The 24657-nt window shown below is 38.4% G+C and overlaps 1 protein-coding gene and 1 long non-coding RNA gene across 3 annotated transcripts; one reads left to right on the top strand and one right to left on the bottom strand.

Moving 5' to 3' along the window:
- The first annotated feature begins 168 nt into the window (after positions 1-168).
- LOC113673175 (centrosomal protein of 135 kDa-like) lies at positions 169-18782 on the top strand. 2 transcript variants are annotated; one of them, XM_089192879.1, is made up of 27 exons: positions 169-1150; positions 2085-2213; positions 2755-2970; positions 3070-3135; positions 3481-3631; positions 4338-4411; positions 4833-4982; positions 5366-5494; positions 5809-5904; positions 6665-6727; positions 6979-7149; positions 7236-7313; positions 7417-7684; positions 8133-8287; positions 9275-9330; positions 9798-9966; positions 10855-10965; positions 11615-11800; positions 14061-14159; positions 14677-14787; positions 15084-15137; positions 15297-15359; positions 15708-15793; positions 16389-16493; positions 16776-16834; positions 17163-17338; positions 17691-18782. In XM_089192879.1, exons 1-27 carry the CDS (start codon positions 461-463, stop codon positions 17709-17711), a joined length of 3732 nt encoding a protein of 1243 aa, XP_089049005.1. In that variant the 5' UTR covers positions 169-460; the 3' UTR covers positions 17712-18782. The 2 variants fall into 2 exon arrangements, with proteins under 2 accessions (XP_089049005.1, XP_089049006.1); XM_089192880.1 differs by lacking the exons at positions 14061-14159; positions 14677-14787; positions 15084-15137; ... (4 more) ...; positions 17163-17338; positions 17691-18782 and adding an exon at positions 12366-13480.
- Positions 18783-22157: 3375 nt separating this feature from the next.
- LOC149034941 (uncharacterized) lies at positions 22158-24595 on the bottom strand. Its single transcript, XR_016182654.1, has 3 exons — positions 24456-24595; positions 22695-22771; positions 22158-22269 (listed from the first exon to the last, which is right to left on the bottom strand). It is a non-coding gene; the product is annotated as an uncharacterized LOC149034941 (long non-coding RNA).
- Between the last annotated feature and the right edge of the window lie 62 nt (positions 24596-24657).

Here is a 24657-nt window from a genome sequence, read left to right as displayed (position 1 = left end):
TAAGTTTGTTCAGAATTTACTTAGCACATTTTGTGCTAATTATCTTAATCCTAAACCACAATGCATGAACCGCAATATTTTGAAATATATGTTGTGATTCCTTTTTCACATGTTTTAAAACATGCATATGTTCGAATAACTGTTAATCTTTTTTTTTTTTTTTTTTTTTTTTTAATTTGCCTTCATTTTCTACTCGTTTCATTCATACATGTCCGCGAACGAAGATCTTTATATATACAATTTTGATGATGGAATGAATTCTCCCTGGGCCTGCTACAAACAGAGGCAAATTTGAATGTCACGCATGCTCTCTCGTGCGGTTGTTAGGACGCTGTCTTTGAACCCGCGATTTAACTATCACTAACGGTTTTCCTCTGAACATGACATTTTACGGAAATTTCCTTGACTTCGGTCGAAGGATGTGAGGAGCTGAGTAGGGAAGTCATTATAGTCTTCAGAAATGACGGAAAGAAAGTTTACCACGCTCAGAAAGCGTTTAGATCAGCTTGGCTACAGGCAAGCTTTGGGGATTGAATCTGTTCCTTTAGTGGAGAAGTTGTTTAGCGATCTTGTTCATACGACAGAGAGCCTAAAAAATGTTAAACTTCAACTGGGAAAGCAAGAGAAGGAAAGGACAGTTTACGAAGATAATGTGGAGCCATATAGAAGTGATAATGCAAAACTGGTGAAAGAAAACAATGAGCTTCACCTGCAGCTCATAAAATTACGAGAAGAAACTGATCAGGTTATCAGAGATCTGAAAACCAGCGTCCGAAAGTTAGAACATGAAAATGCGGACCTGAAATTTTTAAATACACAATATGTGCATAAAGTTAAGGCTTTGGAAAAGGAAAACAAGTCGAAAACTGAAAGGATACAGGACTTACAGGAGAAAAATTTGCATGCAGTTGTCGAAACTCCAGGTGGACGAAGGAAACAAATACCACTCCGTCGACAACGTATGGATATTGAAAGCATGGTTTCTCCTGCTCGTGATCTGAACGACAAGGCAGATGATGTACACGATCCCTATGTAGCAGACTTGTTAAACGTGGCTGATACAAGAATAGAGGATCTGCAAGCTCAAGTGTCGCAACTTCAGGACGAGAAATCGAGCACTGAGAGACGGAACAAGAGTCTTCGGAAACAGGTACAACTTTCAAGTGCAGTGACTTCCGGAAGCAATCGGCAGAATATTGATTTAAAAATTTAGCATGTAGAAGCGAAATAACCGGAGATTTTTTCTGCATTGCAGACATTCATTTTGTCTTTATCTATTTTCCTTTCGTTTTATTTTCTGCGATCTGAGATTTACAGGTTTAATTTTAGCTAACCTTTCAAGTTGTTGTAGATGCTAGTAATTAACACTTCTAGCTTGTGTTGAATTAGTGGCGATTTATAATTGATTTAGAAACTCTCGTATGATTTACACTTTGCAATATATGGCTTATGTCATTATGGATTATTTCAATGGCTGGATTTGTTTTAATTTGCACACCTCTGACATAACTCTCAATCATTCAAAACATCAGGCTATTAAATTGTTCTTTGAATTTTCACCTTTCATATAAGTCACTCAAAAATAGAACCATCTCATATCTCAGAATTATCATAATTGAAAGCTTGCTCAATGTCACCTGCTTTTTTTTCTCTTAAATTTTCAAGGTGAATTGAAAATTAACAATGAAATTGAAATATTGTTTAACTTTACATAGATAATAGCTTGGATGTTTGAATGAAATATTTACTCTGCCTTCTGCATATTATTTTGAGTGGCTATGTAAATGCTAGGTGCCAAAATTATATTTCACACAATTGAGAATTGTTATAGCACAGATATACTGTCATTTAATAAAAGATGTCAGTCAAAACTTGATGAGAGAAATTTGACGAAGTTGCATGGAAAAAAACAAGTTTTTATAGTTGTAAAGATGAATATTTGTAAGTTATTGACAAGGTGCCTTGAGAGCCTTAAAAGGTTTTGGATCATATCTCAATTGTGTCCTTTTTCATTTAAGGGATGATCTTGCCTTTGTATTTATTATAATAACCAATTTTTAACACACAAAAAAAAATTTTTTTAGGTGGAGTCTCGTGATAAAGAAATTGAGAGGTTGAACCAGCTGCTGGATGGTGGGCGTCCTGTGGATGCAGTCCTTAGAGATAGTAAAAAAGACAGCAGTGAAAGAGTTGTGGCTCATCTAAATGTTCAGGTATTTATGTACAATCTCAGCTTTGGGGTGTTTGACAGATGTGTTGTCCTGGTCGCTGACAAGTTCAACTAAAGATTACAGGGTTTGAGTTTGAGCCCAATCTGGCCAATTTGTTGTGCTCTCTGAGTAAGACACCACTGCATGGTTAGCTCAGGTTGGGACCAACAGTTAAGGCTTTTAAAGAACCGATGCCATAGCAAAGGCAGGAGAGACTCTGCTGCCTTTGCTATGACATCTGCAAATGGTTGGCCATTTTTGTCTTCTTGGATAAGGACAATAAAATGTAACCCCCGTCTTCTGCAGGGGATGTTAAAGAACCCAGGCACCTCTTATGAAGAGTAGTGCATGTAGTTCCTTATGTTGATATAATATATCAGTGTTAATTCTACTCTCTCGCTATACACATTTCCTTGTTGATCTAACACCAAATTCTCATAACCAACTTGCAAGGAAATGTGTAGCAGCTAGAGAGGAGAATGAACAGTCAGATCTTGGGAATTTAAGACTTAATTCAGCCTGCCATTTCTTATGTTTCTATCAGGTGGATTATCTGCAGCAGGCCAATCATGACTTAGAAAAGCAATTAAAAGATACAGTCGACCAGAAAGTTGAGGCAACCAGGCGAGCCAATGAGCTTGAAGCAACAAATGCTGATCTTCTTCTGGAGCTTAAAGATCTCAACAGACTTTCCAGACAAGTTGAGCACGATAAAGAGAGAGATGTCATTGCCATACAATCAGAGTTGTCAGATACAAAGGTTTCATTGGCAAATTTTAAATTTTTGAATCTCCCTCAGTTGATACTATTTTACTGGTAAATTGAATTTCATCTAATAATGGTCTTTGGATCTTTTCAGGCTGTTCTTAACAATCTTCAACATCAAGAAGGGACCCATAGAACAGAGATGCAGGAGCTCAGAAAGGTGGGTTGGATCCCAAATGCTCAGGTGTCAGTATGCTCCAGAAGCATCAGTGCTGGCATTCTCACCAGCTGTTTGTTCCTGAAGTACCCCCTGCTTTACCCTTTAACTCCCAAGATCTGATTGTTAATTCTCCCCTCTAGCTGCTGCACATTTCCTTGTAAATTAGTTACAAGAATTTGGTGGTAAATCAAGATAACAAATACTAAGTATTCTCATTATTTGCTTGCTGGAGAATATGCATACTGACATTAGAGTGCAAAGGGTTCAAGGTTTTGACCTAGGTCTCTTTTTAGGATTGTATTTTACAATAATTATTACTTTGCTCATTTCTTTCTTTGCTTTTAGGAACGTCAACGCCTGATGGAAGAAAACGAGCGCCTGGCTGTGCTTATGGAAAATGCTGAACAAGATGTGCATCATGTCACAGACTTACTGGATAAATCTGACAAGGAGAGGAAACGTCTGTCAGAGAGAAATGCCCAGCTCACCATTAATGGTATAAAATTTTTTTATAACTTATTTTCTCGATAGTGAAATTCTCTTCAGTCTGGGTTGCGAAGACTGGGGATTTTTATTTTTTTTGTTTGTAAGAGATGCTAGCACACAGCAAGTGTAAAATTTAATTGCTGAAGTTATTGCAACATTTAGCTCCTTTACCAACAGTCTGATGTCCCATTATACTCAGGCCTGTGTGAGGAGAGATACTGTGAGGGTAAAGTGTCTTACCTGAGAGCAAAACGCCAATACCCTGATTACATGTTGTTGTTGGAGTAATCTCCAATTGAGGGTCACAAGTAATCCCATCATCTGGGATTACTTTGTTTTTGTTTTACTTTACTCTGTGAGTGGTCAAGAAAACTTGCCCCACACTCTCAACCAATCAGATGCAAAACTAAAACCATGGCTTGGATACTCGTGCTTTAAGCATTGTAACTTTGAGTTCTCATCTGCTCTTAAAGGTGTTTTCCTTTCCGCTAATTGGCTTTTGTCAGTGATTACTTTGGTTTTGGTATAATTTAATTATGATATTCAATCAAAGAGAGCTGTTCATGAACAATGTAAGGCATTGTTGACAATAATTGTCACAAATACCTCTTGAGCCTGAAATTGAACAAGACTGATGGCCAGTTGGTGTGTTTTATCACATACTAATGTTGTGCCGTGTGAATGATGATAATGTTTTTTTGTTGTTGTTTATTCAGAGAGGGAGCTTGTCATGGATCTAGAGAGACTTAAGTTAACCAAGTCTGTGAAGCCTAAGAAAAGTCGAGACAAGGTACAATTAATTGCTAACTTCTTTCTTCCAAGATTTGTCTTATTGGCTGTAAGTTAAGAAGGGTTACTAGGCAACTCATTGATAAACATACACGGGTTTCAGCCTTGTTTGTGCGATCAGCGTAGGAGTTGTTTCCAGATCAAAAACTAAATAAAACTGCTGAATGATCCAGCTATAGTAACCGACTAAGTGATTTTTCTCGACGAAGGCTAGAGACACAAGTGCGAGCAAAGTGATGGAACTTGTCTGTGTTTTCTTTTCCTTTTTTTGACTTTTTATCTTACTTTCAATCTTGCTGTTGTTTCTTTTTCATATTATTTTAAATTTTGTTAAATCTCTCTTACGCTTGTCACTTGCGTCTGTTTCGAGTGCTTGTGAAATTATCTTCAAGTGAATTAAACCAAACCTTTCGTTCCGTCAGTCTCCCTCCAAGATAGAATCGCTAGTGAAAACGTTAGAGAAGGAGAGAGATTACTACAAAGGAGAATGTGAAACTCTTCAAGGCATGATGAGGAAACGACTCTCCGCTTCGCCTCCTTCAAACCGCAAAGGAAGCAAGAGTAAAGGAAAGGTGAGATCCTGTGAGCTAGGTCACTCCTTTGAGTTTTAATCAAAACCAATTCCAAAGTGACCACCGCAGCTAATCAGAGCAAAGGTCAAAATCCGGGAAATCAATCCCAAAGTATTCTCAATAGCCAATCAAAACACTAGAAAATGTCAGTAGGAGCCAATGAGAATTCAATGATACAACGCGCAAACTATTAGAAGCGCGGGAAAACACACAGGTGGCCAAGACGCGATTGGTTTGTGCTATATTTGTTGTGGACCAGTTACGAAGCAAAGTGGAGCAAAACAAACGTGATCTTGAATTAATTCCCGCATTTGTTTGAAAATTGTCCCTAGAAATCGCTGATTCATTGAAGGCTCTTTTGAAATATTGTATTGTATTTGTAGACGATTGGACATCTAGAGAGCATGACACAACTTTTGCAGGAGGAGAGAGACTTTTACAAACGAGAATGTGAACTTCTTAGAAATATGAAGGAGAAGAGCGTATTAATGTCACCTCCGACAAGAGAAAGGGTATTATGTTCACCTACTTTATTTAGTCCACTTTTCGATTGGGTCGCCAAACCAGAATCAAAGAAATTTCATCAGCGAAATACAAGGAAAACATCACGACAAGCTTAAGAGAATGGTACTGTTAAGTAAGAAGCGTAATTAACGCCTGCATTGTCCTGTAAGTGCCTTAATCGGGCTGCTTTTAACCAACCACGCTTGTCATGTCATGTCATGTTATGTCATGGATTTTGTCATGATTTTATTGATCGAGAAGGTAGATCATCGATGTGGTCTTCACCCAGATTTTCACTAATCCTTTTCTTATGTTGTTCCAGGTATCACGTGACAGCCCCAGCGAAGTGAACCGTTTGAGGAGAGAGAGAGATGAACTCCAGTCATTAGTAGAAAAATTCGAAAAACATCTCACAGAGGTGTGGAATTATGATATATTGTTATACTGTTGCTTAAAAATAGTGCTAGACTTAGTGATAGAATGTATGTGCCCTTGAATCCGATCGAAACACTGTAGGTCTTTGTTCAACCCTCTGACCCCTAGGAGTGACTAGCATCTAATTCCTCATTTCGAAATCACCCCTGAATCGCGCTTAAGGTCATGAGAATAAAGGAAATGATTACCTACTGAAGAAGCTCGTTATTGAAACATTCTTGTCAGCACTCGAGGAAATGTTTAGAGATCAGTGTGGATGTTTGGGTAAAAAAGGGTTACACCCTGTCTAGATCATTGCACAAGACGCGGTTCTCGGTTCTTCTCGTCACAAAGGGTATGCTGGTTGACGGCTTTGGCAGACTCGTACTCACTTTTTTTCTGTCTGCAAAGGAATCTGGGAAGGGGATGGTGCGTGCAAAATCACTTGGGAAGGAGGGGGAAAAGTGGATTCCCCTGATGAAACGCGAGTTTGCTGAAACCTTCCTGTCCCGATAAATCACTCGTGGAATAAGAAGAAGCAACGGGGTACGAGTGTGGGCCTTGGGTTACTCTATGATGGACTAGTATCTCATCCAGGGGAAGTACCAATACTGCTTCCGCAACAGAAATCACGATGAGTTACGCACGTCATTTTTGCATTCAGACTTTGCCAGTCTAAAGGTTGCCTTGTGAGAGATATGATGTAAGTTGTACAGTTGTTGTATAGTTGTACGGTTGTTCAATATCGCCTTTGTCAATTTTAGATTCAAGAGAATGTGAAAACACTGACGCAAGACAGGGACAATATTCAACTCCTTTACGAGCAGGTTAGCGATGCTTTTTTTCGATTATGAGGGCTCAAAATGAGAACGTGTAAGTGGTCTCACGTACGGGGGCACGATCCTACTAGTGCTCAAGTCGCAATTGGTTTGAATTGTTTTGTACCTAATTAATCGAGAAGGTGGCGCGAGTTGTAAGTTCATTGGAGCAAAAAGTGCAATGCCAAAGATGACTTTGGAGACGTAATAGAAATTCCCTCCAAAGAGAGCACACAAAAATGTGTATTTACTCTTTCCAGGCCACGGACGAAATCCAAAGACTGCGCCGTCAGGTGTCTCAAGCCCGGTCTCCTTCACCCTCTCGAGCAGCCTCCGCTGTTTTGTTACGAGTGGAGTCTGAGAGAGACGCGGCACTAGCTGATCTTCGACGCACCAATACTCAACTTGACAATCTAGAGGACAAGCTTAAGGTTTGTAGCTATGTCGAAAATGAAGAAAGCCTAAAATTTATCTCAGTAGGAATTAAGATGCAATAAGTTTCATATCGTTTTTTCAGGCCTCTCAGGAAAGCAGTCTACAAGAAAGACGCCGATATGAAGATAAAATAGAGCGACTGGAATCCATGTTGGAAAAGGCAAGTTTTTGTGGGGAAGCCGATTTTTGTCTTCTCCTCGACGATAGAATTCGTTATTTGTTACTAATTTGTTACATTATAAATTAATTATCCTCGACATCAGGTAGAGGCAGATAGGAACGAGATGCACGCTCGAGTGACGTCTCTAAGAAACATGGTGGCCAACCTCGAGGACCAATTGAAACAGACCTCGGCCCAGCTCTCCATGGCAAAGGACTCGGCCCTAGAACTTGAATCCGAGGTCAACAAGGTACAGCTAACCGCTGATCAAGCTAATCGCACAGCGGAAGACAGGGAAAGGAGATTGAACAGGAAGGCAGGGGAGCTACAAGCATCTGAAGAGAAATGTGCTCAGTTGGAGCGTAGATTAGGTCGGTATGCTACAACATTTTGAGAGATCACAAACAAGTTTGTCACAAGGGTTTAGCAAAAAGAAAACCTCAGTTCGCTACGAGGATAATAACCTCAGATCTTCCGGTTTTGCCTTCTGATGTTCTCTCACAGAGAAAAATCTTTACTAAACTCGTACATACCAAGCGAATATGTGGAATGAAAAATGTTTTCCTCATTCTTTTTATTTGCGTGATGTTGTGCTGATCCTAGCAACATGCAAAACTCCTTTCGTCGAGAAACTTAAAAAGACCTGCTTTAGCGTTGATAGTTATCTGTGGCTCAGTGGTGGGGCAGAGCGCGGTATCCGAAAATTTGGGGCTAATTTCTTGTGGGAAACTCCGATTTTCCCTCTTTCTATTTAGTTGACAAGAGAGTTAAAAAATTACCATTTTTCTTATTAGACGCTAATTTTTTTCGTCTCTCTAGAGGAAATTGAGAAGAGAAATGAAGAGCAGAGTTTTGAAACTGCCGAGATAAAAGCCAGTCTGAAATCATTGGATCGTGAGAGAGATGACCTACAACAGCAAGTGGACGAGAAAACGGAAGAGATCATTCAAATGGAGGCCAAGAAAATACAGCTGGTTAGTTTGACAACAAATTCTCCTTGTCAGCAACTTACGAATTGCATACAAAACAGTATGGAGAATATGCATACTGATACTAGGGTGTACATAATGGGTTTTTTTTCCGGTTCCAATAAAGACAAACTAATTGTTTGCCCAAGACAATCCACAAAAGAATTTCTGGCATGAGGCGTTCTTTTTGTTGACTTTCTTGTCAAACAACGCCGGGTTGTTAATTGCACAATTTCCAAGGTGCTTCTGTAGTTACAATAATTTTCGATGTCTCTTTTGTTCGCGAAATTACTACGTCGTAGCAATTGGTGACACTATCGAACTATAGTTGTACTTGCTGAGTTACTTTTTAACTGTTATAGAAGAAGTGTATGAACGGTACTAGAGAATTATTATTCAAAGAAAGCGTTGTTTTGAAAAGCGATATCAACAGAGTTCCAGAAACCACAGAGGACAAAGGAATAGTTTAGATCTTTCGATTTCACTTGTTTCTTGAACATTTGTGTCTTCAATGGCGTGGTTAGCAGCGTTACACTCGCTAAATTATCTTAAAACATACATTGATGGTGATGAGGTAAGATTTATTTATATTGACAGCTTCAACCAATCGTTCTGCAATCTTCCTGAATCTTATTACAATGTAATCTCAGTAAATATTCCAGTACTTCGCGTGTCGCGGCAAGAGAAGCCAACACTTTATTCCCGTGCCTCAGATCTCGCAGCTGAATCTGTCGAGATTTGCGAACCACGTGAAAATCGTTATTCATGATTACGTGAACGATAAATTTATTCAATGGACAACAATACCTTTGATATCGAAATACCTCGTTGTAATTAGTCAGTTCCTTTAGCGACGAATTTGAAGGTGGTGACTGCTCGAGGAGAATAAAAAAATGAAATGATGGGAAGGTGTCAAAAACAACGACTATAAAAAATGTATGGTCCTGCAATTGCTAGTTTATCACTGTGTAATTTTTCTTTCATTGCCTTTAGGAGAAAGCTGAGAGCGAGTTAAAGATGAACATGGAAGATGTCGAGGCCCAGTTGAGGTATTCTGCGATGCTTTTTCATGATATAAACTGATTTAACGAAGTAGAAGAGCTAGTTAAGTCTGTAGTCAAAACAAAGAGGACCATTAATTCAAAGCTTATTTCGGTTTCTGTAGCTTTAAGTAACTGGAAGAGTTCTCTCCCCCCACCCCCACCCCCACCCCCACCCCCACCCCCCTAAATGGGATGCTAGTCCAACTCAGGTTACCCCCCAGTTTTTGGCCAGGTTTCCCTAATCATAACCATTTGCAGTCCTGGGTGGAGAGAGGCATGGTGAGAGTAGAGTGTCCTACCCAAGAACACGTCACAACGACCCGGTCAGGTCTCGAACCCAGACCTCTCTTCTAAGAGCTCAGCCCGCTAACCGTAAGGCCGCCTTGTCTCCACCTTCAACGCACTCGGCGAGGTAAAGTCGGCAAAACAAAATTTCATACTTTATGTTTTTTTCTTTTTCTTCTCACCAACAGTCACGCTTTAGAACAGAGCGGCCTCAAAGATAGAGAAATAAAGAGTCTACGGCGGCAGTTAGATTCCAGAGACGACGAATTGGCTGAAATGACAAGAGGGAGAGAAGTGGCTTTGAAAGAGAACAGGCGACTGCAGGCAGATCTTAACACGATGACTGAGGAACATCAGGTAAGTGAAGAGAGTAACCATGCAAGAGTGAGTAAGTAAGTAAGTAAAAAAAAAAGTGTTTCCATTCAGGTACATTCTCAAAGGATAAAAGACGCTAACTACACTAACTAACAGAAGGCCAGCTACTCGTAATAATTTCAATAAACCTGCCTAATAGGGATGTCGTGTATATAAAGGAGAGTGGTAGATAGTATCGCTCTGGAAAGTGTGTTATTTTTAGTTTCTATTTGAATTCATTAAGAGAGTTAGATTGTTTTATCTCCTTAGGCAGGCTTTTCCATGACACAGCCTCGATATAGCTTAAACTTCATTTACAATAATTAGTGCGAGGCTTTGGAATGGATAGCTTGCAGACAGAAATAAAGCAGTCGAAACTCTTTAGACACTGCGACGCTTGAGGCATTGCTAATCCTAGCAGCTGAGTATGCAGGGCACGTGTCACATTTGAACCTAGTCATTGTTTGGCTTACCGTCAACTCATTGACTTAGCTGGTAAACGCAGCGGTCGAACGTCAGGTATGCGCAAAGGTATCATTCCATTTTGGCTAGCTGCGCGCCATTTCCCGCGAAAAATTTTTAAATCTGTAAAAGCGAGAAAGATGAAGAAAGTTGCTTGTTGTTTCGCGAGCGTAAGTAAAGGAAATATTTTTAGTTCCCACTGAGAATCGAACCTCAGGCCTTTGGATTTCGCCCGTGATGTTCTACGCCTAATCCACAATGAACTCTTTAGTGAGCAAGGGCATCACCAGGTGGATATGTGAATCGCAGATAAAAGAACGGAAACTCTGGGTCCCTATGAGGAATAAAACCTTGACCTTAGAGCGGGAAAGATGTTCAGAATTTGTTCGTTGTGGGACAGACTGATAAAATGGTATGCCTATTTTCCAGTCCATTCATCAGCAACTTCAAGACGCTTTAGAAGAACAAGAGAGTTTGAAGGTACAAATAGCTGAGTACGCCAGACAAGTGGCTCGAGTGGAAGAACTTCTGGCTCAAAAGGTCGGTTCACCACAGTTAGATCATCGTCTTAGCAATGTTGTTCCATACAACGTCCTTGAATCTTGGTTAAAAAAAACCCCTTCTTTTTAGCAAAATATCGTAAGTTTTTTGTGTTTGTTAGTGTTTTCGTCCCATTTATCTAAAGAGAAACATGAATTCTAAAAATTTTATTCGAGAAAAAGCGCCTCTCGATCGAGAGTCGTGGATCCAAACTCAACGTGACCGCATAGGCCAATAAGAACAAAGGGAAATTTTCGGAAAAGCCGATGAGGAATCGTGTTACAGGCGTCAAATGCGGGTGACCAAGTCGTGTTAGTTTTACTCTAACATTTGATTGGTTTTTGAGGTTGGCGCCGGAATTTTAGACCAATCATAGTGTAGAGTCAAGAGCGGGAAAATGCGGCTTACCAAGTCATATTGGTTTTGTTCTTACATCTTATTGGTTTAGATGGTAGCATGAGATTTCTAGACCAATCACAGTGTGGAGTCAAGCGCGGGAAAACGCGGCTTACCAAGTCATATTGGTTTTATTCTTACATTTGACTGGTTTAAAGGGTGGCCCAGGATTTCTTTATCATTTCTGTATGCAGTAGAACAAACCCAGTGTAATCCCAGATTATTGCTACATTATTTTGACATTTGTCCGCAGGAACAAGAAAAAGAGGAGCTTCTAGGGCAGTACCGAGTTCTGTCTGGTGAAACGGAGAGACTTGTCTCGGAGTCTAAGGCTTCTGCCGGACAAGTAAATAACTATCACATGGAACTAATACAGAAAGAACGCTCAGAGATGGAACTCAGCGATAAAATACGAAGGCTTGAAAGTGAAATACAACAGGTTGGTGACGACAATTTATTTTATGCATGTTTCTCGCTTTCGGGTTCACATAAAATTTATGTTGAGCGACTAGCTCCCTACTAGCGCAGACCATACTCTTTAAATCATAATAAAAATATACAGGAAGGCCTCTCTTAAAGGGAATAAAAAGAATTTAACGAGGATATTCAAGACTGTATGCTGCGGAAATTGGCGAGAAGGTGTACTACATTCTAGTTTCTGACCCATAGAAAAACATTTCATCATTCTTAAAGATAACGATGCTTCATATTGCAACGGCAAACGCTAAAAAAATACAATTCTGTTTACGTAGTGGATGTGAATAAATAAACATTAAAGAAATAATATCTTATGATTAGATTCCTATATAAACGTGAGCAAATTCTATTACCATTGCTAAGAAAACTTTGACAGTAAAATTTTTACTGGCTAATTTGGCAGTCATAGTTTGGTCTTGTCACGCAACCCTCGAGAATTCTCGCTTTGCGGGACGGGATGAAACTACGGTCTCTTAAGAAACTTTAACCGAATATAACCAGAATTTGTCTTGGAAATCTTTCATCAGGTGAGAGTTTCGCTTAGGAATAAACGACAACTGATGAGGAGAAATGTATTGCATCCACGCTTATCATCCGAGGAGATTTCTGAATAGCAAAAATTTAATCTCAATTTTGATATCAAACTTTAGATACTGGAGACAACTTTTATAAATATTAAGCATGTAGTTGGTTGTTTATAAAGTTTCTGATCCAAAATGAAATGAGAAAAAGACAAGCATACTTAATTTTAACCCTTTACATCCTAACATCAGTATGTATATTCTCCATACTGTTCTCTATACATTTCCTGAAGCGCTGACAAGGAGAATTTGTTTAAAAATCAAGAGCTTTATAAGTTGGTGATAATTTCCTTGATTCTTGTGACCCTAATGTTTGATTCAGGCTTGAGTATGTAAGGAGAAATTAGAAGCTGGTCAGTCTTAGGGGTTAAAAGGTTGATAAAGAATTACCAATTGTGATTGAATGATTTCATAAATGGGGAATTCCAAACTAGGAAAATTGTTGAAAGGCAGTAATGAAGTATTTTACTAACTGTCATTTATTGCGCTCATTGAAATCGACTAATTGATTATTTAAATTTCAAAGCGTAATCTAGATTTAAAATGGTACATGTATTCAGTAATTTTCTTTTTCCTAATATTTCCGCACATTTTGGTCTTGCGTCAAGAGAATCTTTTAAAAGAACAACAAAACGTAACCTTTTTCATACTCTGTAATCCTTTTAAATTTTTAGTTCCTTCAACTTCAAAAGTACAAAATAATAACTTGTAAGCAATGACACTCACTGATTAAAAATTTTGGTTAGGTTGTGTAAAATAGAGCCGACGTGTAACCCATAGACTCATAACACTAACCCCGCTAACCGATAACAAAAATTAGCCAGCATAAGTCTTAATTATTTACATAGTAGATCGATTTCTACTTTGTTTATGATAACTGTAGCTCTCTAGGATTCAGAATTTTATGTGCGTTGTAAGCAAACGGGTTTGTAAATGACTATGGTAGGTCGTTTTAAGAAATTTAACGAAATTAAATACGATCCTACGAGAAATAAGTTTTAGTAAATTTTTGTTTTATTTGTAAAACTGAAATAAAGATTTTGCGACTACGTTTGTAATAACATCTGGATGTTTAGTGACTAATCTAAAATAAGCTAATATGGTTGAAACGAAAAATTTAAACTTGTTCCATTGTTAGCCACAAACCCTCCTAATAAAAGTCAAATCGATATAAGACGATCGGCAAACTAAAATATGACTTACGAACCTATAATATGACTTAAAAGCTCCTTACGGTGGCTAATTTACCTAATCAACTCAGACGACGACGACGACGACGACAGCGACGCTGCACTACAGATTTTTCCGAAACTTACCCCCTTTATACATATGGTATAGATAGCGGTTTTGCCTGAACTCGCCATAATAACTGATCTTGAGGCTTTGGGGCCAATACCTCAAAATGGAACTTGAGAAACACCTCGTAAACATCTTTATTTCAACCAATCACTTTGTGCATGAAAGCAGTCTTGTGATAACGAACAAAATGTCATATCCTGTGGGCTTACATTCCATTGGATAGCCAACGAGGCACATAAACACACAAACCCTTCGAACCCAGGCCTTTTCCCCCGCCCGCTTTCTACAGTTATGCCCTTCCAGTGATCCCTTGTTTAATGATCAGTTAAATTATCCAATCAGTATGGAGCTTCCCATCAAGCCTATGAGATTGAAGTGTCCAGTCTCACCCGGTCACTGGCGCAGATGGAGGAGCAGGTCAGACTGGCTAACGAAGATAGGGTAGGTGATAACTGTGCATGCGCAAGCAGAGACTCAAAATATCCTGAAAATCTCTTAATTACTGGATAAACTAATATATCGTAGGAAAAATAAAGCCAAGGTAAGGGACAGTTTGTTCTAAGAACCGAAATTCGTGCTCTGAGGTTTTAAGGTCGCTCATGTGGTAAAATGTTTAAGATTGTTGAACAGAAATGTTATTTTTTATCAAATCTGCAATCTTTATGCTACAAACTGATTGCAGAGGGACCTCAAAGAGTGAGTATTTATGTGCACGGAAATAAAATTTATACCACAGACCTTGAGGACTATTAGGATTTTTTGCCGAACTCCTAGACCTGAATTTTTAAAATTGATTCCTTTTCATAGTCGAACGCTCAATAAGAACGGCTGGTGAACTGGGGACGAGTAACCGCCTCTTCTCCGTTTCTTGTAGAGATATGTTGATCTTGGTATTTGTTTTCAAAGAAGTTTTACAACCATTCTCATCCTTTCGTTTTTATGGCTATTTGATTTATAGGAGAGTATGATGCAAGATCTTTCAGCAGTCAGGGAACTTTGCATGAAACTGGACCAGACACGCGAATCTCTCTCCAGGCAACTGGCTGCAAAATCTTTAGATCATGATCAGGTTAAAATTCCTCAGTGTTAACCTTTTATACTTCACGTAACAGAGAACGATTCGCAATTACCATGATGAATCAATTTGATTATTTTGTACGTCAGCATTTTTTTAAAAATATATTTAACAAATAGATTCCAAGTTCTTGGAATCTTGGAATCTATTTGTTTTATATAATAAAGAATTAAAATATACGGAAAAAGTTTTAATGATGACGTCATCTATACGTCTGTCTTCCAATAGATCATAAGTGAGAACCAATCAGAATGCGTGCATAACTGAGCTTATTATAAAAATATCTATAGATGCGGGAATTACTCGAAGACGCCAAGATGGAAACGGACGCACTACGGAAAAAGGTTTGACCTGAAAGGATCATGTTCTAGAAAAGCAAAGATTATATTGCGTCTCATTTGTGACCAGAGATTTTCCTTAAAATGATGTTATTTTAAAAGCCTATGTACGATTAGGCGCCATCATAGTATTTCATGATGAATCTTCTTTTGTTCTCTGTTTAGGTGTTTTCAGAGAAAGAGACTGTTAGAAGTTTAGAAGGAGTATTAGCAAAGCAAAGAGAAAAGGTACTTTATTAAAAACTTCTTGGTTATAATTCTGAGTTCTTCCAGGTATTTTCGGTTCCGAGTTGCCTGCAATGCAGGGGTTTTCTTGACCAGAGTGCGCTTTACGATTACCTCGTTGAAAGTTTGGCCGCCTTCGTGGATTTTCTAAAGCAGGGAAGGTTACATAGAACAAGAAGTTTATACCGCGTGGGAATGGGCATCAGGAAAGGAGGAATGAGGGAAGAAAGACACCCTCGTCTATTTGCATTTCCTTTGCACTTCCTTGTCTTCCATGACGATGACGGTGGTCTGAGCAATAGCATTTCATGCTAACAACAGAGGCTGAGAGATCGGTTTTTGTTTTGACAGGAGTTTGTGGGAAAGAAGTCTTTAGAAACAACTTTGGAAGAAGTGGATAGATTGAAGGACAAACTGGCAAAAACAGACGAAGATAGGTGAGAACTAAGATGGGTAGGGAGCCTTAGGCTATGAAAAACGAACTTCACCTTTTAGCTAATATGCTTTAATTTGGATTCGAAGAGTCAGTCACTCAGAACGAAATATCAACGAATGAAATTGGTTTCTGTTTGATCTCGGTTCTGTTCAGTTGTCTGATACAAAACTTCTGGGCCGAGTTCAAAGCTGGGTTAAGATAATCTGGGGTTAGTGTGAAATTTTATTTCAGAAAAAAAACAATGGGTAAAATTATTCCAAAACAGCTTTCGAACAGAGAAATGTAGAAACCTGGATTAAAATTTAACCCTGGGTTAGCACTAATCGGTCTTTTAACAACTGGGCCCTGGAATATAATAGCGGAGCGCACGCGCAGCGAAGCAGCGAAGCCCCATACCTGCGATAACGTTTACTCGCTGCAACAACTGTATTTTTTCTTTTTTCTATTGATTTGTTTTGAACTTATAATTTTTTTAAAAAATCATTTACTTTAAACGTCATTTACTATCAATATTTCATGACTGGAGCGTCTCTCAGGCTATGATAAACCTTGGAAATGATATCAGACCATGGTATTTAATTTCCTTTCCTCTTTAGATCATATCAACGTCAAGAGGTCAACACTTTACGAAAAGCTTCTGAGAGACTTGAAGACGAAGTGGCCAAGTTGAAAAAGAAACTAGCCAACGAGAAATTTGAAAGGTGATTTATTCAGTTTGTGGGTTATTGCATCGAATCTTTGATAGAGTTGTCTGGGAAATCTTTGCCATGCAGAATGCAAAGAATATAGTTCGGTCCGCAACTCACTCCTCTTGTGTTTCGAGAGTTATTTCCTAGTTTATTATCTGGTTCTAAAGAATTATACGTCTTGAGTCAACATTCGCACCGTTGGGGTGGGATAGGAAACGCTCGAGTAAGGTACACAAACCCGCTTTAATTTAAAAACAACAGGCCTTTAATTTAGGTTTTCCGTTCTCTGTGTAGGGAAAGGTTACTACAAGAAACGAGCCGAAAAGAACGAGATATTACCGGGTCAGCGTCCAGTAAGTATTTATTTATCGTTTACAAGAGCATAACCATATTTTGCGGAACAATTCTTTTTCGGTTCAAGTGACTGAAATTTCCGCTGGGAACATGTTTTGGGATAGTTCTGTAAAACGGCGTAAAAGAAACTTAATACAGAAGAAATCCACGGGGTTCATGATTAGTTAATTGCTGTTTCGTCGGTGCGAAAACGAGAAACACGGCCTTAAGTAAATAAAGAAACAATTTTAAAAAATACATTCTAAACGGAAAATTTATTCGAAGGGAAAAAATCAAACATGCAGAGTTCGAGTTGGATAGCGGTTTATCGCTTTTTGTCTTTTTCAGGAGAGTCACTGACAGGCCGTTACTCTCGCAACACGGAGCAAAGGTTGCATACATCGTTCAGCAGTGGAGAATTTGCGAGACTAAAGCCCAAGGACATGTCTTCACCGCTAGCCTCTGATCACAGTGATACAGGCAGACGGCTGATATCACCCATTCGTAGGCGAAGCGTTGACGATGTAAGTTTTATCCGTTTGTCGGACGTTCCTTCGCTGAAGAACACTTTTTCAAGAACACTTCTGCCTGCTTTTGAATCTTGAGCTTTGATCCTTTACACCCTAAGCATTTCTTTTGGTACTGACAATGAGAAGCGCGAAAAGTAACTTGCTATCAAAGAAGTAGGAGGAGAGAAGGAAGTACAAAAGTCAGGCGTAATTCGAACTTGAGTGCATGAAGGGATCCAAAAATGGAGTGCCAACTAACTTACATATGTGCAAGAATAGAGTTCGGCTCTGCTAGTTTTTTTTTTCCAGAATATGAAACTTCGCTTATCAACTCGTCATTCAACGTTTCTTTTAATTCCGTTTTTAGGACTTCTCAGATGCAAGCTAGCAAGAGTCAAATAAATTTCAGACAGTCCAAGGAGGGAACCAATCCGTTCCTAAGGCAGAAAAAATTAGAAGTACACAAAAATTCCTCATACATATTTCACATTGGATCTACTTTTATATACCTTTGTAACTATCCGTCAACTAATGGATCAACTTATTTGTTTGATGCTTATATACTCTTTAAGTATGTTATTGAGTTTTATAGTGTATATAAGATTTTATCAATGGTATAACCGTACGTATCAGAAATTCACGTCAAGAGTATTGAGGACAATTCCATTCGAATATTATTTCCAATGAAAGGCGGCCGACTCAAACGAACTTACCGCAGTCTCGACAGACTTAAAAGAAAACTTTGTGATCGCTTCTCATGTTGGTTTATCGTGTTTTGCTCTGATCGCAAAAATTTAGGATTATTATTTGCAATTTGTTTTTGTAAGTATATGGAAATTTACTATAGAAAAATTAGTCCGAAAGTTTAATTGTTACCTCACTTTCGCAGCCTACCAGTCTCGACAATAGAGCGTCAGGTCATGGTTGCGCATGACCTTTTCATATCCGCAGTACGGTGGGCTCTGGAGTCGAGAATGCACATGATTATCGTCCAAACGGCGCATGCTCATACATATACGCATACCGTCATTATCTTTCTCAGTCGTCCCGAAATTGCGAGGAGCTAACGCGGACCGCGTTGATAGGCGAGTTATGATTGGTTGAGAAAAGGCTTCCCATCAACACTTTCCCCATTAGCATTTTTCTTGCCGGACACGTTTTGAATGCGAATGGAGGAGAGTCAATATTGATAATTCGAAATAGCTTGTTTGTTTCTCCAACTCGAAGCTCCAACAAGCGGTTTAAATATAACTACCAAACAATGTCCAGCCTTTCTTACCAAAATGCAAGTCCATAGTTGTCAAATGCATTCGATTACAACCCACCGTAAGAAAATTGTTAGACTGATATGATGAATATTTGTAATTGAATTCAGTGTTTTCAAGAGTGTTAGAGAATTATTTGTACATTTTATAACGCTAAGAGAAATAAAGTTATTTTAAGAACCTTGTCCAGAAAATTCGTAGGTTTATCATTTATCTAGAGCGCCTTAAGCTGTCAAATAATATGGAGATTTCAATCATCTCTTTTTCCTTTTTGGTTTTAATCAACTGACTTAATTCACTATATCAACAGTTCAATCAGGAAAGGACATGGGAGGTTCCTGGACCGGGGTTTTGGAACATATTGATTCAAGTAGAGTTATTTATAGACAGTCTCTCATGGAGAAGTCTATTTTCAGAGACCTCATTGTGAAGACTAATCTTATCCGAATGTTTCGGGTGAAAACATTATATTGTGAAGGAAGCGTCCAAAAACAGGCAAAATCCTGTTAAATCGGACAGAACAGTCGCAAACCGTACAAAACCGTCCAAAAACGAGGATACCTTCAAATATCGGACGCAGCTATTTAAAATTGCACGGAGCGATCGATCTTTCCGAAATCAAGCAGAATCATTCTACTTAGGACTTAAATGTTCAAAACCGGACGTAACTGTCCAAACTTGGACGAAGCCTTCCTAAATCAAACGGAATCTTCCGGAAACTGACGAAGAGATCCGATATCGGACTATCGCGTCCACTGTCGGACTGATAAAGGCGTATGAAATCGGACGAAAGCGTCCGAAGCCGGATGGAAGCGCACGAAATCGAACGAAAGCGTTCAAAAATCAGATAGAACTGTCCGAAATTGTTTGAAAGACGAAAAACCAGGAAATTTTGTACCTAACAACTGGGCGTATCAACGAGTGACGGGTGATTTGGATAAACCTCTCCCCGCCAAAACAGCTCATATTTCTTTCCATTAGGAACAAAGCCCCCATATTTTTAGCGCTTTTCGATTAAGTCTCTCACAACAACAATCATGGTCCATTAGCACAATGTGTATGAAACCGTTTTCAGCGAGGGAGAATTTTGGTTGCGCAAGATTCCTTGCCAAATTTGAATAACTTCAGCGACACCGCTCTAATAATTAATAATTTTAACACCGTCCGTAAAACGAAACTCAGATGCACTGATTACGTAACTGTAACCTCACAATCAGCTATTAGTAAGCACAAAGCCAATGGGAAGGAAAGGCGAATATGAAGCTTGTTGACTGAAGGCTCGTAATCTTTTTGCAACACTGAGAAGTAAGTCCAAAACAACATAAGTTCTTATCTCTCTGCGTTAACTCCGTCACCCACAAATGACTGCATGTGGTTTCCAATGTAAATTCCGGGGCAATGAGATAGTGCGACCTTATCAGAGTGTAGCGATCAAAAATAGATTTGAAAGCATTTCGTTCCAAATGCTATCAACGACTTCTCGAAACAATAGAAAGAGGTTCGACAATTTATAACCCCGTGACAGCGACAGGGATCGCTTTTCTCTCGTGAAAATAGTCTGTTTGAATTTGAGAATCCAAAACCTGAAAATAACAACAGGAAAAAAGACATCCAGTTCAAACCATAAAGTCATCTTTTTTTAATTTGTATGGTAGCTTTGCTTTTCGTCGGATAATCTCAGATATAGTAAATTATCTTTTGAAGGAAAGCATTTTTTTCTTTTGACACCATAGCTGACAAATTGACTAATGTTCTCATAGACATAAGTTTAGTCGAAAGGTCCACGACGTAGACAATTCACCAAACCAACATCAAAGAAAGATCAACATCATGTTAAACCCAGTAATGAAACGTCAGATTTTCATGTTCAAACCCCCGCAACAGCATTTTAGATTAAACTACTAGTGAGAAACTAGATCAAACTTCAAGCTTCAACTTAACACGAAGATTTTTGGGTATCGTGTCCGTGCTATAATTTTCGATGTCAACATTCTTCGTGAGATGCCAGACGACCTTAGGTCATAACTCTAGGGTTACACTCTGCCAAATTTCGTCGATAAGTTAAAAGACGGTTTTTAGGAAGCTTACATAGAAGCCAAAAAAAAAATCGCAATAAATCATAGGGTGATATGTATTTCTAATCATATTCGACACGGAAGACTTGAGTTAGATCTAAGTTCTAATTTGTTAAGAATTTTTTTATGTCCTTCGGATTTCTTAGGAGATATTTAATGGCGTGTTGAAGGATTGCAAGCAAGTGACCCAGAAGACGTAAAAAACAGCAGACCAACCATACGTTGATAGATTCTTAATGGACCGCTACTTTCGAATTCTAATCCCTTCAGTATAATCGAAAACTGAGTATTTTGCATCATCATTTATCACAATATTTTCAATACTACGCCACTTAACAGACTGCTTCTTCATTGTCTCGACACTGTTTGTCTACCGTTAATCGGATCCACGTTTTTGGTGGTTAAATCCTTGTAGACCTGACTGAAGGAACCCAGAACATACTTTACAAATGTGAAATGTCTTTTGTTCGAAGATTTGGGAATTCGTTCTAATCCCAAGGATCATTTCTTGTAGTGATAATGATAGGTCTTCGTTTCTCAAAGCGATTCTTGGCAAGATTATGAAGTGTTCTTTCAAGGACGTACTCGATTTGCTTTGAGTTTTCTTCGCGATCAAAAAAGAGGACGCTACTCAATTCATTCCCTGGTTCCGAAAGTAAGGCTTTAAAACAGCAAGAGGTGAGAGATTTAAAATTCTGGAAAATTTTCTGTTTTCTTACAAGATTATACAAAAATGTCTTTGCGAGTCTGTGCGAATTGCGCACAATTAGCTGCCGAGACATGTGTAAATCTGTATGTTTATTAACCACCGAAGGATTGTCTTACATATTCTAGTGTTCCGCAACTTGATATCTTATATACTTTATAAAACTTGCTCATAAATAATAAAAATGCATCTAACAGCAAAAATCTTGGAATTGTGAACAAAGCGTAAGTTTAGAGAGCGAAAAATTGTCCTCGTGCTCCTAGTAATAATGAATCCTTTCTGTAAACGGCGCTAGTTGATATATCTTCACTCTTCCTAACAAAATTTTCCCAGTCAGTAGAGATGAGATGTTTCTCAGATCTCAGCTGTTTAAATTTTTTCATTTTCACCTTCAATAAAAATGTGAACATTCTTTCCAAATCTTCGGCAGTTATTCTTGTTTATGTTTGTATTCGTCTCCTGATGACAACCACACAAACAGCTGAAACCTTCACATTTTCAAATGAAAGCAACCTTAAAAAAAACTTATAACAAATCATGCGCTATAGATGGGCAAGGCTAGAATCTGCTCCGTTGTGTGTATTTTAATTGTTCACAACGAAGGTAAATTTATTTGGCTGGATATAAAGAAACGAAAGTTGGCTTTTTGATGAAGTTGCAGACGATGCTTGTTGTCACGCGGGGAAATGAAGGTTTTCTCAAACTCAGAGAGGAGAGATTGTGTTCTGAGACAGTAAGATGTTGTTTGTCATAGCTCATCAGAAATGTCTGTGTTATTCAAAATCTAATAAACTTTAATGCAGCTCGCTGTTTTAATATGAAATTTCAGTTGCATCTTGCCGATGAAACGTTTACAACTTCCTCCGATGACTATTATTTAGATGAAAAGAAATTTCGAGCCTGCAAAACAGAGAGAGAAAGGAAATTAGCTTTAGAATTAAAGTCTGCGACACAGAGGTAACGTTTAAAAAGCATTTCACTACAACATTTTCATCGGCTGCTTAGTCTTCAAAAGCTGTCAGTATCTACTCTTGCCTTAGCATCTTACGCCATTTTCCTTTGGTGGAAGAATTGTGGTAGTTTAATTTCAAAACGAAATGAAATCATCCATGTTCTAATAATCGAAGTTCAGTGGAAATATTACTAAAAGGTTGCACAGAAAATTAGTAATTAAATGCATTTTTTCAATCACTCCGTTCGATTTTTTTCATCTGGTGTAAATGAAGAAGCCTTAGGCCTCTCAGGGGTCATCAGTAGTTCCTGTGCCGTCTAGCACCTTTCATGTCCATTAAGTTGTGGTTTGCAAAAATCACGCATATATTTACCTTAACTTAGAAGCAAAATTTAGGTTTTGCTCCGGAATATGGAATTGAAAAGAGCTTTCAGGGCACAAAAAACACATCTGCTTGGAATTAAATAGAGAAGTTAGCGGTTGACAATCCTAAACATAAGTTGCTAATTGGAATTTAAACACTCCATTACTCTTGAAGTATACGTGAGATTTCCGTTTAAACTATAATTTGTTGAAGTAAACCTTACTGAAACAGAATGGTCTTTTGGTGTTCTCTGTTTCTAACAAAGGAAATTTTACATTTAAAATTCAAATCTTAAACTGTTTATTCAGAGAATGTGCCAAATTTTCCTGAAATGCATTTTTTCATTAGACCACGATGACTCCGCCACACAATTATCGATATTGTTTTCATTATACATTTCATTAGTCTATAAAATTTGAAAGAATACGATGAGTGCTATGTAGACAAAATACAAACTGGTTTGTCTTTGAATTTGCACGCAAAGGTTATGGGTTCAAAGAAAGTCAACGTTTAAGAAGATTTAGGCTTTGCTAAAGTGAAGCCAACAACATTGGGTTAATTTGATATGTCTTAGTTGTTAGATGCCGATATTGACCATCTGAGTCATGAGTTTCTCACGGATGTTGGAAGCGTTTTGTGGCTTGACTTCCTGTGGTAGAAAATGGCCCCAACTACGAAGTTGTTTATAGTTGTTTATCAAGCTAATTAAAGCATTCTTTATGACACCACATCGTCCCACCCCCAGATGATCATAATTCATAGCTCGGCTCCGCCCTCTGATGAAGCTTTTTTAAAAGTTTACAAAGCCCATTTGAAACACCATCTAGTTCTCAAGACTGATACAAACGATCTTGCCTCATCCCACGATAGTCCTCGGTTTTGAAGAACAAATCTCTGGGCGCTCCATTAACCAGAACGTTTTCCGCGAACGAGAAGTTTTGTCATTGTTTGGGTAGCTAATGTGATTGTTATCTCATTATTATGAACCAAACTCCTCAACCATTAGCAAATATTACGTCTGACTCTCACGAAAGTTGTCCAAGTTTAATTAATGCCTCTATGCAAACGTCTACCTCAGAATGGCTTTTTCACTTGGACAAATGCCGATGAAATAACCAGCATTTGGACATTGCGTCCTAAATGATTTTAAAGAGCAAACAAGAAACGTTATTACCGAAAACCAATGCTGTAGATATATTCCGGAAAAGGTTGGACATTCTTCTCCGATAATCATATATCCAAAAACTAAGTCTAAGTTTTGTTTTCACTGTGGTTAGTTACAATCAGATAATGTTTTACAAAACGTTAATGTTACGAAGAATAAAAGCGATTTTTAGCGAACAATTTTGTGGCCTGCTGACTTGGCAAAGCCAGTTTCTAAAGCATGGGATGTTCATTCTCTCTGTCTACTGATTGAATATAACACTCAGTGATTCTTTCACAAAGCTGATTTGCAAAGCATCTCCGTGAAATACTTTGTATTTCTTTCAAAGATTAAATTGAATACTGGAATGATCTGTTTCAGTTTGTAAGAGTTCATCAAAATGTATCCCAGCAAAGATTTTCTTTTGAACTCTATCAGGAGTGTAAGGGACTACAGCGTAATTTCGTATAAAGCAGACGACTAAACGACAAACAAAGCCGAAAAAGATGCAAATAAAAAAAGGAAATAGTTACAGTCTCGCGGCCGTCTGTGACACTCACTATTTCTTCTACCATGATAACGTTGCACATGTAAAGGACCTCAAAATCTCCCAGTTTTTATCTTACCTATCATCACATCTCGCTTCCACAGAGTCCAAAAGCATTTAAGAACTCTTTAGAATTCCGAACAGCAGTGTTTGTTGAAATAACACGAAATAAAACCTTGGAGAACGGTCGTCGTGTAAGGAAGTGAATATGACAGGTCGACATTTTGTTCGACTTCTGGAGCTTGTCAGAGCACTTGGACACTAAACACGAAGTTCTCTGT

Source organism: Pocillopora damicornis, chromosome 13 (assembly GCF_964200805.1).
Source record: "Pocillopora damicornis chromosome 13, jaPocDami1.2, whole genome shotgun sequence".
NCBI classification, from domain to species: domain Eukaryota; kingdom Metazoa; phylum Cnidaria; class Anthozoa; order Scleractinia; family Pocilloporidae; genus Pocillopora; species Pocillopora damicornis.
The sequence above is the reverse complement of the archived record's forward strand: the minus strand, read 5'-3'. Positions and strand labels throughout refer to the sequence as shown.

What these genes read in the sequence shown, in the direction of transcription:
- LOC113673175 (XM_089192879.1), top strand. Translation starts at nt 461, where the DNA reads ATGACGGAAAGAAAGTTTACCACGCTCAGAAAGCGTTTAGATCAGCTT. An exon ending in TGGCTCATCTAAATGTTCAG is followed by an intron (nt 2,214 to 2,754) that starts GTATTTATGTAC and finishes TGTTTCTATCAG; the next exon opens with GTGGATTATCTGCAGCAGGC. An exon ending in TGGAATCCATGTTGGAAAAG is followed by an intron (nt 7,314 to 7,416) that starts GCAAGTTTTTGT and finishes CCTCGACATCAG; the next exon opens with GTAGAGGCAGATAGGAACGA.